This window comes from Physella acuta, unplaced genomic scaffold (genome assembly GCF_028476545.2).
Source record: "Physella acuta isolate Inbredline_101_S28 unplaced genomic scaffold, ASM2847654v3 ptg000325l, whole genome shotgun sequence".
Classification (NCBI taxonomy): Eukaryota; Metazoa; Mollusca; class Gastropoda; family Physidae; genus Physella; species Physella acuta.
The window spans coordinates 1080678-1097742 of NW_026731844.1; the positions used below are offsets into that span (position 1 = coordinate 1080678).

General features: G+C 39.1%; 1 protein-coding gene across 1 annotated transcript; it reads left to right on the forward strand.

Moving 5' to 3' along the window:
• Positions 1-6194: 6194 nt before the first annotated feature.
• Positions 6195-16356, forward strand: LOC131940708 (uncharacterized; the record flags this gene model as incomplete). Its single annotated transcript, XM_059299465.1, has 7 exons — positions 6195-6356; positions 12272-12466; positions 13976-14044; positions 14606-14752; positions 15211-15381; positions 16012-16083; positions 16237-16356. Coding segments are annotated over exons 1-7 (852 nt in total), but the record flags the coding sequence as incomplete, so codon positions are not given.
• Positions 16357-17065: the final 709 nt, after the last annotated feature.

Genomic DNA, 17065 nt, shown 5'->3' on the forward strand with positions numbered 1-17065 from the left:
TGTTGAACTGTACTTGTTGAAGTTTACTTGTTGAACTGTACTTGTTGAAGTTTACTTGTTGAAGTGTACTTGTTGAAGTTTACTTGTTGAAGTGTACTTCTAACAATGGTGGTATCACGTGTGAGTAGTAGACCCGCGATATTGCCAGGTAATTCGTCCAACTGTCCGTGATGGTTGCTGACCACTGGTGCAGCAGTAATTTTTGGGTCCGACGCCGTTCTCGAGTTTACGCTCAAACCGTTTTTTATTTAACTTTTTAAACACGCACACACACTCACAGACATGCACATATAAACCCATACACACATGCACATGCACATACTCATACACATGTATATGCACACGCACAAACTCACACATACACACATATATACAAATACACACACAAACCTACACAAACAAACACACACTATTATATAGTTATTGTTGCGTATGTTTATTGAAGTACGTTTGAATAAAAATCCCCTTTCCCATTCGCATTACTGCGCTGTACATTGTTATAAATAAACTATTTATTCATCCTGTGTTGTTTTTTTACTGTTAGCTAGTAATTAGATCTCGACAACTCGTGTGCCCTAATTATCCAGTAACAACGGGCTGGAGTTGTGTCCCTTGATGCTAGCATTCATTAAAATCTTTTCTCAGTATAGTATATTTTGTGATCAGCTAAAATATTTGACTAATACAAACCGCAGTGAATATTTAACCTGCTTTCTGTATTTAGACGTTGGACTTTAACATGTTAAATTTTAACTGTTTTAGGTTTTGGACATTCGCAAGATACGACAGCAGGAACAAGAACGTCTAAAACTTGCCTTAGCCGACCAGAAGGAGAAGCTGGAAAGGGAGAAAGCGAGAGAGATGGGTCAACTACGTGAAGAAATAACACTAAAGGGAGACACAGACCTACAGAGGGTGTCCAGGTAACATCTTGTCTACACACCTTTTGTTTAGAGTGTAGGTACCCAGGTATTGTCTTGGTTAGGTAGGAAAGGTGGCGTTTCGCTACTTTAAGGTAACCCAAGGTTTCAAAGAAGAGGCTGTGGCAGGTACAAAATGTAGGTTGTGATAACAGACTGGGGTGAATGTTCAGTAGATTTGGTGAGTTTCAGCTCGATATAAAAATACACCGTAACCAGAACAATACCTGTAGAGTTACCGTTAATCAATGGGAACAATAATAGCCGAGTTACCTGTGGTCAATGGAGGCATCGTACAGGTGATGGGAAGTTTATTTACTTGGAAATGTCGATTGTGCAAATAGTCTTTTGTAGATGCTGAGCAATATACCAGAGAGGTCACACTTTGTACTTTAACATTTGTAAAACTTGTAATATAACACCTGTAATCCAGTACTATAACACCTGAATCCTGTAATATAACACCTGTCAGAGAGTAAAATAACACATGTATACATGTACTATAACAAAGTCTTTACTATAATATCTGTACACCTGTATAGATATATACGATTCTACGACGAGTAGAGTTTATCCATAACACACAGCTACAAATACAATACGGGTTAGGATAGTACAAGCTGGTTGCAGGTGAATAGCACAATACAAAAGATAGTTCACGATGAACTGATACAAAATACGTGTGTGTGTGTGCGTGTGCGTGTGCCTGTTCGTGTGCGTGCGTGTGTGCGTGTGTGCGTGCGTGTGTGCGTGTGTGTGTGTGTTCCAGAGATGGTTTGTTGATTTGTGGGACGTCTAATCTGACACAGAGATTAAAAAAAAAAGATTAACCTGCTTTTTAAATCTGTGCCAATACAGTTCTTTGTTTATTCTTTTCTCTGACCCGTCGACAGCATCAACACACATCCACAGACATACACTCACACATACACACACTTGATTAAAAATTCTATTGTCGTCGTCTACTGCTATGGGTAGGCTTATAATTAACTCCGTGTATAATTGTACAGAGCGTACGTCTACTGTTATTAAATGTATTCACAAAAACAATCCCAGGCACAAAGATGCAGAGATCAACAAACTGAGGTCAGAGGTCAGCGCGAAGGACGCCATGTTGCAGCGTCTGCTGGGAGAGAGCAGGCCCGCGCGCATCAAGCTGGACATTGACCAGCGGAAGTTGAAGCTTGTGGACGAGCTGAAAGAACTCAGGCGTCAGAAGAAGGAGCTGGTCGAGTCGCTGACCTGGGCGTCCATCGCCGAGAGGTCTTACGCTGACGGCCTCAGGAGACACTCGCAGACGTACGGTCAGGGTTTGGCGCGCTTCAGGAGGGATGCGCAGACGGAGATGAAAGTTTTGGTAAGATATTCTACACTTTGTTTCCTAGGGTAGCTTCTCCCAAGATGTGAATAGTTTTAAAAATATATTATTCAATTTATCTATTTCCTGAACTTCTTTTTTTCACGATAAGGTAGTGTTGGTAAACACGATAACTTGAGTACCGTTACAACTAAGTAGATGAAATTTCATATGTGTATTATATCAAGTTTGTAGTTCTGTGTCAACTTTTCAGCGATTTCCGATAACCGGAAGTGGAACTTATTCTACTTTTAGTTTTTCCCGAGTTGCCATCCTCCGTAGTATTAAATATTCGAGAAAGTTTAGGGGAGATCACTCCCGGTAAAGATGTGAATAGTTTTGTTAGGTAAGAGACACGACAACAATGTCTCAGCAAATACGTACTCTCACGCTGGACAATTCTTCGTGAATTTTCGGGTTTTATTTCATTCTGTTGTACACAAAAAAAACCACAATCAACGAATTTAGTTAGGGCTTCAAGTTTCTAGCGTCAAACATTTCGTTCTATTGTTGTACAAACACATTTGACACACTATTAAAAACAGCAACATTAGTTGTAACTACACTATCGTCTAATTCAGGGATGGATGGTAGAGTCGAATGGTAGAGCACACGACTGATAACCTGAAAGTCTTGAGTTCGAATCCGGTTTAAGTACGTAGAACGTCTTTGAGAACTCCAGCTAAAGGGAAAGTGGACAGAGTGCTGACCACACTATCTCTTTATACAGAGGTCACAGAAACAAGTGAACTCTACTTCCTCTGTTGCTCCACGGACCGTCAAGTTAGAAATGGGAACTTTACTTACCATCTAATCCGGTATTAATATTGAACCGATACAACACATATTAAACAGCACACGTGGCTGAAGCCCTCCAACACATTAGCAGTAAACAAATGTATTGACGCTGTTCCATTAATCACATTGCCTCACATCGTCACTAGAAACAAACACAACGCTACACCACGGCCATGGTAAGTAGATCTCTTCTCTACTTCTGTTGGCACTGTCGTCGATTTCACTGATCTTTGATGGCACTTCTCAACGTGCAATCATTTGGCGCACAGCTCTGTCTTTTTGTTCATGTTCTGAGGTCCCCTAATTGACAGTGGTTTGTTTATCCCACACATTATAACATGCTAATTTAAAGACAGATGTGACTAGTGAATGAAACAAATCTTTCTCTGGCAAAGTGACTTTATTGGCGGTTGTCATTCAAAATATTCGACCTTTGTCAAATTTCCTGTAAGAAACCTCAAACGCCTCACGCTATTTTCTGACCAAATTATAGATCCTTACGACAGTGAGTCTGTCAGCTCACATATAGGTACATATGTCTGAGAATGTGTCCCCATCAGAGCAGTCCCATATGTCTTTGACTATGTCCTCATAAGATTAGGCCCATATGTCTTTCAAAGTGTCATCATAAGAGTAGACCCATATGTCTGTGAATATGCCACCATAAGAGTAGACCCATACATCTGTTAAATGTGTTACGTGTCTTCTGGCTGTTCTAAACTAGACATCAATTAGTGCACACAGTTTTACGACCTGTGTCAAACAAGACTTACGATGCGTGTGCTAACCAAGTAGGACAATGCAGGCTTCACAAGGGATGTGGACATTTTTTAGTCAATGTGTAGTTGCACATGTGCACTTTACTGCCGCTGGTTCAAGCTAAATAAATGCTGATCCACGGCACAGGAGTGAAAACTTTTTAAAATATCTTTAAAAAAAAATAATAATCCCACTATTGCTTTTTAAAATTTCTAATTCAATACTTGTTTTTAAAAAATCACATTTAAAAAATGTATCTTTATGTGCCCCTCCCACCTCCGCCTTGCTACGCCACTGATGTGGAGGGGTATACATACGAGGAAGGGGTTGGAGTGAACATACGAGGAAGGGGGATGAATATAGGAGGAAGGGGGGGGTGAATATAGGAGGAAGGGGAATGAATATAGGAGGAGGGCGGTGAATATAGGAGAAAGGGGGTGGGGTGAATAAATTCGATGCCGGCAAATGTCAGCGTGCTGTAGTAAACAATTACCGGCTATGCCACGATAACATCAGACGTGTAAATGGTTAACACACTTGCTAGATAGACGCTACACACCAACACGACCATGTTTAACGAGCTTGGTCCATTCAGAAAATCTCGTATTGCCTCCCTTTACTTATTATTTTTTAATCCTGTTTCTAGCTGTATATTTTTATATCTTTCATAACAAGATCTCAGAATAACTCAGTTTTTATTTAGAAAATTATTGATAGCCGTCTGCAAAGTTTTCTATGAAAAACGTGCCAGCAGTCGTGGATTACGAGTTACCTCCTTCATTGCCAGGTTAGACGCGCGTTTCTTCCTGGCAACTTCCCGTTTGGCGATTTGCCGAGAAGTTTGCCGTAAATCTGGCTCTAATTTTGTCCTCCGTGTTACTGTCTATAGCTTTAGTTCATTCAATTTTATGTTTCTCTATCACAATGTAAGGACTTGAACTCGCATATAAAATCGTAACTAAAAAAATTACTTCTAAAATATTGACAAGACTGCGGTGTGTTCAATATTGTTCTTTCTCCATACTTCTTTACTTTTTTCCCATATCAAATTATTGAACAGGTTTAAATAAATAGGCAGTTTTAAAGCCGAATATAGGTAACATTTAGCAACAGTTTATGATGGTAGTTTAAAACGAGTCTTAAGGTTTTTTTAAAAGTATAAACTTTAAAATAAACTTTTCAAACAATAGTATATACTTTTTTATAACAACTTTTTGAACAACAGTTTAGAATACAATTTTAAAAACAATTAAAGATCGTAACGCAAGTTAGACATTTAAAATAGATTTAAAAAAGGCAGTGTAAAATCAATACTTTCAATTGAAAGTTTTAAATTGCCCTTTAACTTTAACAGCAGTTTTTAAACTAGCTTTTTAAAACAGCAGTTTTTAAACTGGCTTTTTAAAACAGCAGTTTTTAAATTGACCGTTTAAAACAGTAGTTTTTAAACTGGAAGTTTTTAAATTGGCCGTTTAAAACAGCAGTTTTAAATTGGCCGTTTAAAACAGCAGTTTTTAAATTGGCCATTTAAAACAGCAGTTTTTAAATCGGCCGTTTAAAACAGCAGTTTAAAACGGCAATTTTTAAACTGGCTTTTTAAAGCAGCAGTTTTTAAATTGACCTTTTAAATCAGCAGTTTAAAGCGTGACTTTATCAGGTGTAGAAGTGTTATGACTGGGTAAAGTAATACTTAAAAAATGAGATCAGAATGTCTTAAATGGGGACATATCCACCCGTATATAGAATGTCTTAAATGGGGACATATCCACCCGTATATAGAATGTCTTAAATGGGGACATATCCACCCGTATATAGAATGTCTTAAATGGGGACATATCCACCCGTATATAGAATGTCTTAAATGGGGACATATCCACCCGTATATAGAATGTCTTAAATGGGGACATATCCACCCGTATATAGAATGTCTTAAATGGGGACATATCCACCCGTATATAGAATGTCTTAAATGGGGACATATCCACCCGTATATAGAATGTCTTAAATGGGGACATATCCACCCGTATATAGAATGTCTTAAATGGGGACATATCCACCCGTATATAGAATGTCTTAAATGGGGACATATCCACCCGTATATAGAATGTCTTAAATGGGGACATATCCACCCGTATATAGAATGTCTTAAATGGGGACATATCCACCCGTATATAGAATGTCTTAAATGGGGACATATCCACCCGTTTAACGAAACCCTGTACACCCGCCTCTACCTCATCTAGCTTGAAAAACCAGCACCGTGACACAGCGTGCACGTGCCTGTGTGAGCACCGCGAGCAAGCGCGTGAGTCCAACACCGCGGGTACATAAAAACCCAAACGCCGCCGCTCCCAGCAGAGTGGGAACTGAGTGCCATCATGCGCAGAGCCGTGCTGGCCTCAGAGGGCACCCGGCCTTTCTAGCACACACATGTCCACTTCGACATGGACCCGTGTCATTCTGTTTCGCCCAGGTCACCAGCACTGACTTCAGCTGTCACCGTTGCTCATCTTATTCGCAACGTGAGTACTTCATCATCACTTATATAAGATTTTTTTTAAAAATAAAAGTTTAAAAAATAATTATTAAAATAATAGTTCAAGAAATTTGTAACTGGTTCAAACCTAATGTAATAAACATCAAGAGCTGTACAAGTGGAATTTTTTTTTTAATCAAAATTATTTTTTTTAACTTAAAATTGTCATTTATTATTTTTAACTTCAAATACAGAAAGTCGTAAGGCAAGGCTTGTGGTTTTCATAGAAACTTAATGGTTCCATTTGTTTAATTTCCGAATATTTAAATTTTTTAATTCATTTACAACAGTTGCTTAATACAAAACGCTTAATATAAAAGTTTAAATTATGGGTGGGAAATACGTTGATTAACATATTACATTTAAAATTAAAAAATTCAATTTTAATTTTTTCCATTAGTATTCATCGATTTCAATCATTGTATTACAGTATTCTTGATTTGAAAACATTTTTTTTTGCCTCAGACATCTAATTTACAGCGTCAGTTTGCCTTGCCATGTTCGCTTTAGTATCACAGTTTTCATCATCGGCTTATGAGGACTGGTCTAGATTTACAATAGTAACACTTCTTTCTTACATGTACCCTCATTCATTTAAGATGGTTTACATACAAAATAATAATACTAAACGTCTAATTACAATTTTATTTTAAACTCGAAAATACAAATGGTGATTCAACGATCTGGTTATTTTGGTTTTGTTTTGTTTCCCTTCTTTTCTCTTTTCTTTTCCTTTCGGCGGGTTGACGGGCTATGAGCTTATAAATGGAGCTAAAGTTTCTTCCAGGTACCTTTTCGTAGGGGCCGAGCCCCCCCCCCCCCCCCCCCCAAGAAAAAAATGTCCGGAAGAAACACTGAGTGGAGCTGAAATAAATTTGGGAGTAAATAAAAATAATATAAATATTGTAAGCAGTCTGGATGATATGTTGAGTACACTGAGACACATCAAATCAAACATTCTTCCCTTTCAAACAGATATATATTTATAGCAGCCCTCCCACAGTTTTTTTAATAGATTTATTTTAAACATTCAAAATAATAGAAAAATTTATTTTGTAGTTTTATACAGTTTCACTGACATGATAAAAAATTGTATACATAGTAGTTAAATGAAGAGTAATTTGGCATGAGAATCACTTCAAATAAGAATGGACTCAAGGAAATGGGGAATCAAAATTTAAAAAAAAATTAAAATTAAAATCATTAGGAGGCCAGAATTGCCAAATTACAAGAACACTGATTTTATTAAACGCAAATTATACAGTGTGTCATGAATGTTAAATTGTTAGCTATTGTTAAAGCCAGCGGTCTCTAAAATTTGTATTACACGATTTTTTTTTTGGAAAATCAATATATTTTACTTTAATAACTATTTTAATTTTTTTATTTTTTATTTATAATTTTAGTGTATGTTTTTGTTATTACACTCTAAATTATACGTTTTTCTTTAAATAAAAATGAGTATTATAAATTTTCCTTAAATAAAAATTTACGAAGTGTCTACTCGGAATAAGATTTTTCGGCAAAAGATAGTTCTGCGCATGCGCAGTGACCTATGGCTAGGGTTAGGGCTAGAATGAGGGTTAGGGGTAGGATTAGGGATAGGGTTAGGGATAGGATTAGGGCTAGGGTTAGGGATAGGATTAGGGTTAGGGATAGGATTAGGGCTAGGGTTAGGGTTAGGGATAGGATTAGGGATAGGGTTAAGGATAGGATTAGGGTTGGTATTAGGGTTCTGCGGTTGTAAACACACGCATGCGCAGTACCATCGAAAACATCGCCGCTAAGACGTAGTTTCTCTCCATTGCGCATGCGTATCGCATGCGTATCTTATTCCGACTAGAATCGGCCAAAAATTTATTGTTATCGCCCCTCTCAGTGTGTATTCCACGAAGAAAAAAACAACTATTACAACACACAACTCCTGCATTTGTTGGTCTCCATGAACTAACGCTAGTCTCGTCACAGTATGTAACCGATGCGACTCTTAGATATAGATGTCCACTCACGTGAAAATATGCGGGTAGCAATCGTAATATTCGTTTATTTACCACCATAAAATTATCCCTGCTATTCTTTTAATTAATTTATGGTTTTAATGGGTTGTAGTATTGTACTGCTCTTTTTAAACAACGATAGCAATTTACTCGAACACAAGCCATAATAAATAAAATTTGAAAAAAGGCAGCATTCGACATTAAATACTGCTCAATGAATGGGTGCAGTTACTACCTTGATCAGTTGGACCGACTTACACATTATTTTTTCTTAAACAATTGGATTCCTGTAACGCCTGAGTCACACACGCACACACTCTCAGAGCTACACACACTCATAGACATACTCACACACACACACTCACAGAGTTACACACATACACAAAGAATTACACACACATAGAGCAACTCACACACACACACACACTCACAGGGTTACACACATACACAAAGAATTACACACACATAGAGCAACTCACACACACACACTCACAGGGTTACACACACTTATGGAGCTACTCTTACACACACACTCATATAGTTACACTCACACTCAAAGAATTACACACATAGACCTACTCACACACAAACTCACAGAGTTACATTCACACACACTCACATAATTACATACACACACCACTCAAATTCATACACACATCTCACACAAACACCACACACATTTAAAAAAAAGTTCCATCATGATCTGCTAATTAAAGACGGCTTAGTTCCAACGTAATCCACTTGACTATTTGGCACTTGCCGTCTTAATCTGTGTCCAAAAACCCAGCTTACAAACTCCCAGAGACGTTAATTAATACCCCATGACGTCATCATAAGTCACATGATGATATCCCAGCCCCCAGAGCTTTTGTCAAAACGTTGGCTAACTTAATAGTGGACATGCATACTTTCGTTCCAATCCAATCATTCACAGTCGATCTATAAACAGTTAATAAATAGCCGTTGCAATAAGGGGATATTTGAACGGCACAACTAGTGATTGATTCAGAGCTTTTTCTTGGGGGTGGGGGGGGGGGGGTGTTACTAAATTTTTCAGCGGGGGGGGGGGGCTGACACTGGTAAAAGTATATATTTTCTACATAAATTCTATTTCGTTCGGAAAAGGGTGGAGGGGGGGGGGGGGTGCCCACTGAAGAGATGCCTGAAAGAAACTCTGTGCACAACCCCACACCCACACTTGTTGGGTCCGGGTCTGATGTCAGACCAATGTGTGGCTGACATACCCAGGGCTGACACTACCAACCAGCCAATCATTCTACAACATCTGACTTAGTCGGAGACAATATCCGGTGAAAACTGGGTTTGAACACGAAACATCAGCGGTGAGGTGGTGGCTCCGGCACTCGTTATGAACCCCTCCATATAGCACTCTTTATGAGCCCTCGCCCCCAACCCATCCACCACTGGTTATGACGCCCCTCCCATTTAGCTCTCGTTATGAGCCCCCTCCCATCCAGTTTCCTGGTATTAAGTTAGCCGTGTAACACTATTTTCTTTAAAAAAGAGATATCCTAAGTAAACAATAAAGATGACTTGCACAATGGTCAAGTATAAATCACCAATAACATTTTCAATGTAAAGTTAAAAGCTCTAATAGATCATTGGTCTTCACCGTTTCACCATTTTCTCCCCATTGACTCGCCATTTAATCACCTTTAACTCACAATTGACTCACCATTGAGTCACCATTGTCTCACCATTTATAAACCATTTGCTCCCATTGATTCGCCATTAACTCACCATTGTCTCACCATTGACCCACCATTGTCTCACCATTAGCTCACCATTGTCTCACCATTGTCTCACCATTAGCTCACCATTGTTTCTCCATTGTCTCACCATTGGCTCACCATTGTCTCACCATTGTCTCACCATTGTCTCACCATTGTCTCACCATTGTCTCACCATTGTCTCACCATTGTCTCACCATTAGCTCACCACCATCACCTGACCTGAAACAGAACTCCCCGTGTTAACACACTATCAGCACCCATCTTAAAATAGACGTCACTGTGCTGCTCACCAAATCACCTTCACCTTGCTAAAAACTATCTTTTATCTGGGTTTACTCGGAGATGTGCACCTTTCCTGTCTTATGCACAGCCCGGTCCCCCCGCCCCCTCCCCCCCCCCTTCAGATATACCCCAGTGATGGCGCCAGTTTAATGATAACCCGCACACGTTGATTCGAGTCTACCGAACATAATGGACACTAAAGATTCATCTCTAAATTATTCTCATCTTAATTAAGTTTCATGATCAAGTATCAACTATAAAACTTTATTTACTGACTTAATACGGGAGTTATTAATAGCAACGGGAGGAAATTCGATATATAAATATCGTTTGATGAATAAATAACGATTTAAAAGAAGTAAAATAAGATAACAAAGCCACGCCCAGATGAAGAATGTTAAGCAACATGCTAAATTTATAAAAGAAAAGCGGTTTTCATGGAGTTTTTTTTCTTTCTGTATGTCGTGTTGATTCAATCCTGTAGGCGCGATTTGGTGAGCCACATTCTTGTGGGGCTGAGTCACCCACGTCTGCTGAGTGTGGGTCTGGGAGAAGTTAATGGGAACACTCTGGCATTTGATTTTACATATTGTTGCTGGTCAATTAGGTGTTGATGGTGGTAGTGGTGGTGTTATAGTGGGGTCAGGGGAAGTGGGATAGTTATTTGGTAGAGTCTATGGTGGGCTAGCTGGTTGGAGCTAACTATGGTGGGCTAGCTGGTAGGGGCTAACTTTGGTGGGCTAGTTGGTAGGGCTAACTTTGGTGGGCTAGTTGGTAAGGCTAGCTTTGGTGGGCTAGTTGATAGGGCTAGCTTTGGTGGGCTAGTTGGTAAGGCTAGCTTTGGTGGGCTAGTTGATAGGGCTAGCTTTGGTGGGCTAGTTGGTAAGGCTAGCTTTGGTGGGCTAGTTGATAGGGCTAGCTTTGGTGGGCTAGTTGGTAAGGCTAGCTTTGGTGGGCTAGTTGATAGGGCTAGCTTTGGTGGGCTAGTTGATAGGGCTAGCTTTGGTGGGCTAGTTGATAGGGCTAGCTTTGGTGGGTTAGTGGTAGGGCTAGCTTTGGTGAGCTAGTTGATAGGGCTAGCTTTGGTGGGCTAGTTGATAGGGCTAGCTTTGGTGGGCTAGTGGTAGGGCTAGCTTTGGTGTGCTATTTATACTTGACGTAATGTTCAACTTGTGCCCCATATACTTGTCCCAACGTTCAACTTGTGCCGTGTATACTTATCCCACTGTTCAACTTGTACCCCATATACTTGTCCCAACTTTCAACTTGTACCCCCTGTATACTTGTCCCAACCTTCAACAAATACCCCATATACTTTTCCCAACGTTCAACTTGTACCCCATATACGTGCCCCAATGTTCAACTTGTGCCCTGTATACTTGTCCCAACGTTCAATTTGTACTCCATATACTTGCCCCACTGTTCAACTTGTGCCCTGTATACTTGTCCCAATGTTCAATTTGTACCCCATATACTTGCCCCACTGTTCAACTTGTGCCCCGTATACTTGTCCCACTGTTCAACTTGTGCCCTGAATACTTGTCCCACTGTTCAACTTTTGCCCTGTATACTTGTCCCAATGTTCAACTTTTGCCCTGTATACTTGTCCCAATGTTCAACTTGTGCCCTGTATACTTGTCCCACTGTTCAACTTGTACCCCATATACTTGTCCCGGTGTTCAACTTGTGCCCCATATACTTGTCCCACTGTTCAACTTTTGCCCTGTATACTTGTCCCAATGTTCAACTTGTGTCCCCTGTATACTTGTCCCAATGTTCAACTTGTGCCCCTGCATACTTATCTTAACGTTCAACTTGTGCCCCATATACTTGTTCCAATGTTTAACTTTCAGATTGTATACTTTCAGATTGAGCAGCTGAAGAACAAAGACAAACTAATTTCGCAGCTGGAGAAAGACCTCGGCCAACAGTGGGTAGCTGCTCAACTCGCGGCCCTGGAGCGTGAGTCTGGTGAGGGGGCGCACGCCCTCTCACACCCCTCCAGTGCACTCTCCCGAGACAGCGATGACCCCACTGTAACGTGGACCCCTACCTCCACCCCCGTAAGTCTTTACTGGCATTAGTTGTTGGTAAAACATTTAGACACCGACACATACAATGACCCCCCTTAACGCCGATCTTTTGACCCCCATTTTAAGGTTGACCCTACATTCAGCTCAGTAAGTCGTACCTGACATAATTTGCTTTATTATATTTAGACCCCGGCCAACATTTGGACCCTGTGGCGTCACAAGGCGGGGCCGGAGGGTGCGGTCCGCACCGGGTTAGGGTTAGGGGGCGACGGCAATTCGAAATAGATAAATTTTAAAAAAATGTACTATCAATACAAAGTTAAGATGACAAACTAGTAGGGTAGTGAGGAGACACCAAACCGAAAACGCAAAATGGTTTAAGGGGGTGGAGTGACACCCTCAGTTACCACACCGGTGACCCCCGACCTAATGACAGCACTGTGTGGACCCCACATTAACGTGGACCCTTACCCCACACCAATCTGCTGATCCTACTTTCACATGGTACCCTATAGCACACCCCCCATCCTCCAAATCTTTTGGCATGAGTAGTGAGGGCACATAGCCATACAGAACCGATAGAAGACAAGACAGAAAACATAAACATCAGTAAAAAAGTAATGAAGTTTATATTAAGGTTTCAATTACCTCGACCTTCCACTAATCTTAACTACGCTGCCTTCTTATAGCCAAACTAACAAGTATGACTCATGATAAGAAAGTTAATTAGCTTATAAATAACGTGACCAACCAACAGTTAATTATGGTCAAGTTTCTAGAATATTACATAACCTAAAAAAACATTGAAAAAGAACACACCCACCCAGGTAAACTGGATGTGAAATCAGATTGTCTGACAGGTAACGATACACATACGATGCTCTACCTACACAGGTAAAAAAATATCTAGACAGCAACCACCTAATGGCATAGGTGGGATGGGGGGGGGGTATGGGTAGCTGCAGGCGGATATTTTAGGCTAAATAAAAAACTAATTTTAGTTTTATCAGCAAGAAACCATCAAATTTAAGGGATCGTGCCCATAAATTTTAACACAATTTTTACCCACTACCCAACATAAAGTTATATAAGATTACAACACCACCTGTCTCATATTATATTCCATTTATAGGAAGTTTAGGAATCAAATCGTTTTAGATAAAATACCGCACTGCTTCTAGAATTTTTTGAGTAAGCCTTGATATTGTGGGGTAAAAAGGATTAGACAGCGGGTTTATTTTTATTCATAGATCTATTCTCAACAGTAAAATTTATGAAAATACGGAAAAAAAAGATCAACCTCAGTTTTTAAAACATCGGTTTATACCACCTCCCTACCCCAGATGAAACAATATCGATGTAATAAATGCTAAACCACCCCTTACCCTTTTATGTTATACAGTATGTATTTAGCTTTTAGTTTATATGAACTAAGGTGCGTATTGATGCTCAGAATGAATAAATACCCGACCTTTCTTTGAATACCTATTAACACACATACAAGCAAAGAAGCTGAACTAAATGACCTTGACCTTTCAGACAACTGGAGGTGTAGAGGATGGTTGGTCCACAGATGTGGAAAACTCCACACCGGGCAAGCAAGACTTGGTCAGTGTCCTTTAACTCGTTTACTTTCTGCTCTTTACTGTTTAACTCCTGGTCATTTATGCTTTACTAACTGGTCATTTTTTGTTGTACTAGCTGTTCATTTTAGTTTTACTGAGATATTGTACATAAGTGCCAATTTTAGTCGTTCTCTCTCTCCCCCCCCCCCCCTTCCAAACCCATAAGCACCCCCACCCTCCCGCTTTTATCTCTCCTCCATAAAAGATAATTAAAAGAGACATTGACTTTTTCTCATTGGTTGTATTTTTTTTAAAGTAAAGTAATTTGTTACATTTCTAATTCCCCTCTCACTATGTGTCACAAAGACCCCCCTCACCACTATTTGCAGCTAATTATGACCTAACTCTTAAGTAATCTTTCACCAAAAGTTCAGTTTTATTGCACTGGTTGCCAAAGCACGCCTATCATGAGCTCTTGAGTACTTTGGATATCTTTTTGTAGCGATTCTCGTCATTCTGTCAAATTTTATTCAAATTACCTACATTTTAGCTCTTTAGAATCTCTGTAACGAATGTTCCCATCAGTCCATTCTGTCCCCCACAGCCCAACAAGCTGAAAGATTTGAAAGCAAGGAACAAGGAACTAGTAGACAAGTGCCGGGCTTACTTGTACAGGAACAAGGAACTGACGGCCCAGAACAGGGCCTATAAGGACAGCAGTGACAAAGTGTTACACGAGAATAAAAAAATGGTAGACACAACATTTTTTTTTAAATTTATAATTAATATAATTTTTATAATTGCATATTTTCGCTTCATCTTGCATTACCATAATACTACGCTAATTAAAGTTTTTAAATGAGATCATTACATCAGAAAACAATTTCTTGTTCTCAGTTTGTATTAAGCTTGAACGTGGCTAAACCTCAACAGATTAAAAAAACAAACAACTACCATATATTACATTTTTATTGAATTCCGTATGATCTTCGTGCAACATTACTTTCGGACCTATCAAGTTTAAACTTTGTTTAATACAATTATGTTACCTTTATATTTAAACTTCAAAATCTAAATGGTGAGACCATAACTAGGAGTAGTTGTATTCACAAACCTACAAACCTTCTGTTTGAAATGTATTAGATCCATCGTTTATTAAGTACTTACACATCCAGTGTTCACGGTTCAATGATTCCATGTCATTTACAGCAAGAACTTCTGGAACATTCCAAACTGAACATTCTCCAGTTGACCAGACAACTGATTGAGCAGAAGGCTGAAAAAAGTAACTTGGAGAATCAGAGCTCTCTGGTGGAGGAGATGAAGAAGAAGATGATGGAAGACCACAAGACCATCGCCGCCCTAAAGCAGGCCTGCTCTGTACGTGTGTTCTGACAAACTCATGCTTAGTGAAAATTTTTATAGTAATTAAGACGGCCGATTAAAAAGAGACTAAATCTAATCTAGATGCTAGAGGTTAGGGTTACATAACCCTAACCATGAAATTAGCACGAAGCATTATCCCAACCCTAGCCTGAATGGAATAGCTATACTCAACTCTACTGACATTTCTTTTAAAATAGCGTGCCTCGTATATTTCGATGTCAGTGGTTAAAAAAAAAGAATCAAATTCTTACTGTCTTAGGGCACTAAGAAGCGATTGCTGAAAGTTTAAGTCCGTCGTCAAAAGTAATGTCTAGTTACATTAGGGTCCTGTCTAAGATTGGTTTTTTGGGTTGGGTTTAGGGGGGAAATATGTTCAGATGACGAACAATAACCTTATAGTAACCTTTAAATGTAAGGTATAAGTATTCAATTTTCTGGAAGTTTCTATTTGAATTCTAAATATCTTGATTTCATAAAAAGTTTAAAATATCATACTATTCGGGTAAATTATAATCTAGTTGATAATTGTGCCAGTCTAGCAGCCCATAATAAATTGAAATTATAGCAGTTTTCTCCGAATAAACGGCGCATGGAAATTTATTCATGAGAATTGATTTCCTACAGGAAAAAGATCGAAGAATTGAATTGATACAGCACCGTAAGAAGAGGAGGAGACTCATGACACCAGCAGAAAAGGTAACCCGCTTTTTTTCTTTTATCTCATCACTAAAGGGGGGGGGGGTCAAATAAAATTTTATTTCGTTAATTTAATTTCCGGTCAACTTTTTAAATTTCTCGTGTTGGTAAACATTATATTCAATGGTTTATGTAATGTAAATCTACACACAGAACCTGGGCATTAGAGAGACTTATTACGGTTACGACGAGGACAAATCAATGGACTCGGACGCTTCCTTCTCTTCTGTGTCCCACAGTACAGTGTCAGATGATGATGTGTGGGATGACGTGGTAAGTTCACCACATGTGGTTTTATCATTAAATTCTAAACAATTGAAACATTGCTGCTTAGTTAGTTGTCAGTTACAGAAAACTTAATATAATATACTCTTACACTTAAAGCTTTCAAACTTTGTGCGCCCTATAACCTCTCGATTTAACTTTGTGCAACCTATAACCTCTCGATTGAACTGTGTGCACCCTATAACCTCTCGATTTCTATACATGAGTTTGTAAGACGACCCAGAATTCATTCAGTTCTAGTGGAAAGTACACTATTGCTTCACATGTTTCTAATATAAGCTTGAAATATGATCGAAATATAGTTGAAACATCCTTTTCACTCACTTTTAAAAGCTATATTTTATTTATACAGTACATATTTTTAAAGCCGGTTATGTTTTTTCTAACTTTTATAATGATAACGATCTTAGAACAACACTTTTCTTTAAGTTTTTTAAAAACTTCAATTGAACAACATGGAATCACATGACTGAATGCACCACAGCAGTCCTTACCGGAAATATAAAGAGAGTGATCGTCGTTGGACGTAGCTACGTGTACGGCTAGATTAGCCACGGTTTGTGGAGAGATCATGTAATACATTGATCTGACCGCGTGGGTAATGAGGCCAGCGAGTTAATGAACCTGATTAATTTCTGACCAGTGCTTGAGTCACTCATGCTATGTACAGCTAACATGTATGTATGAATGGGGCGTC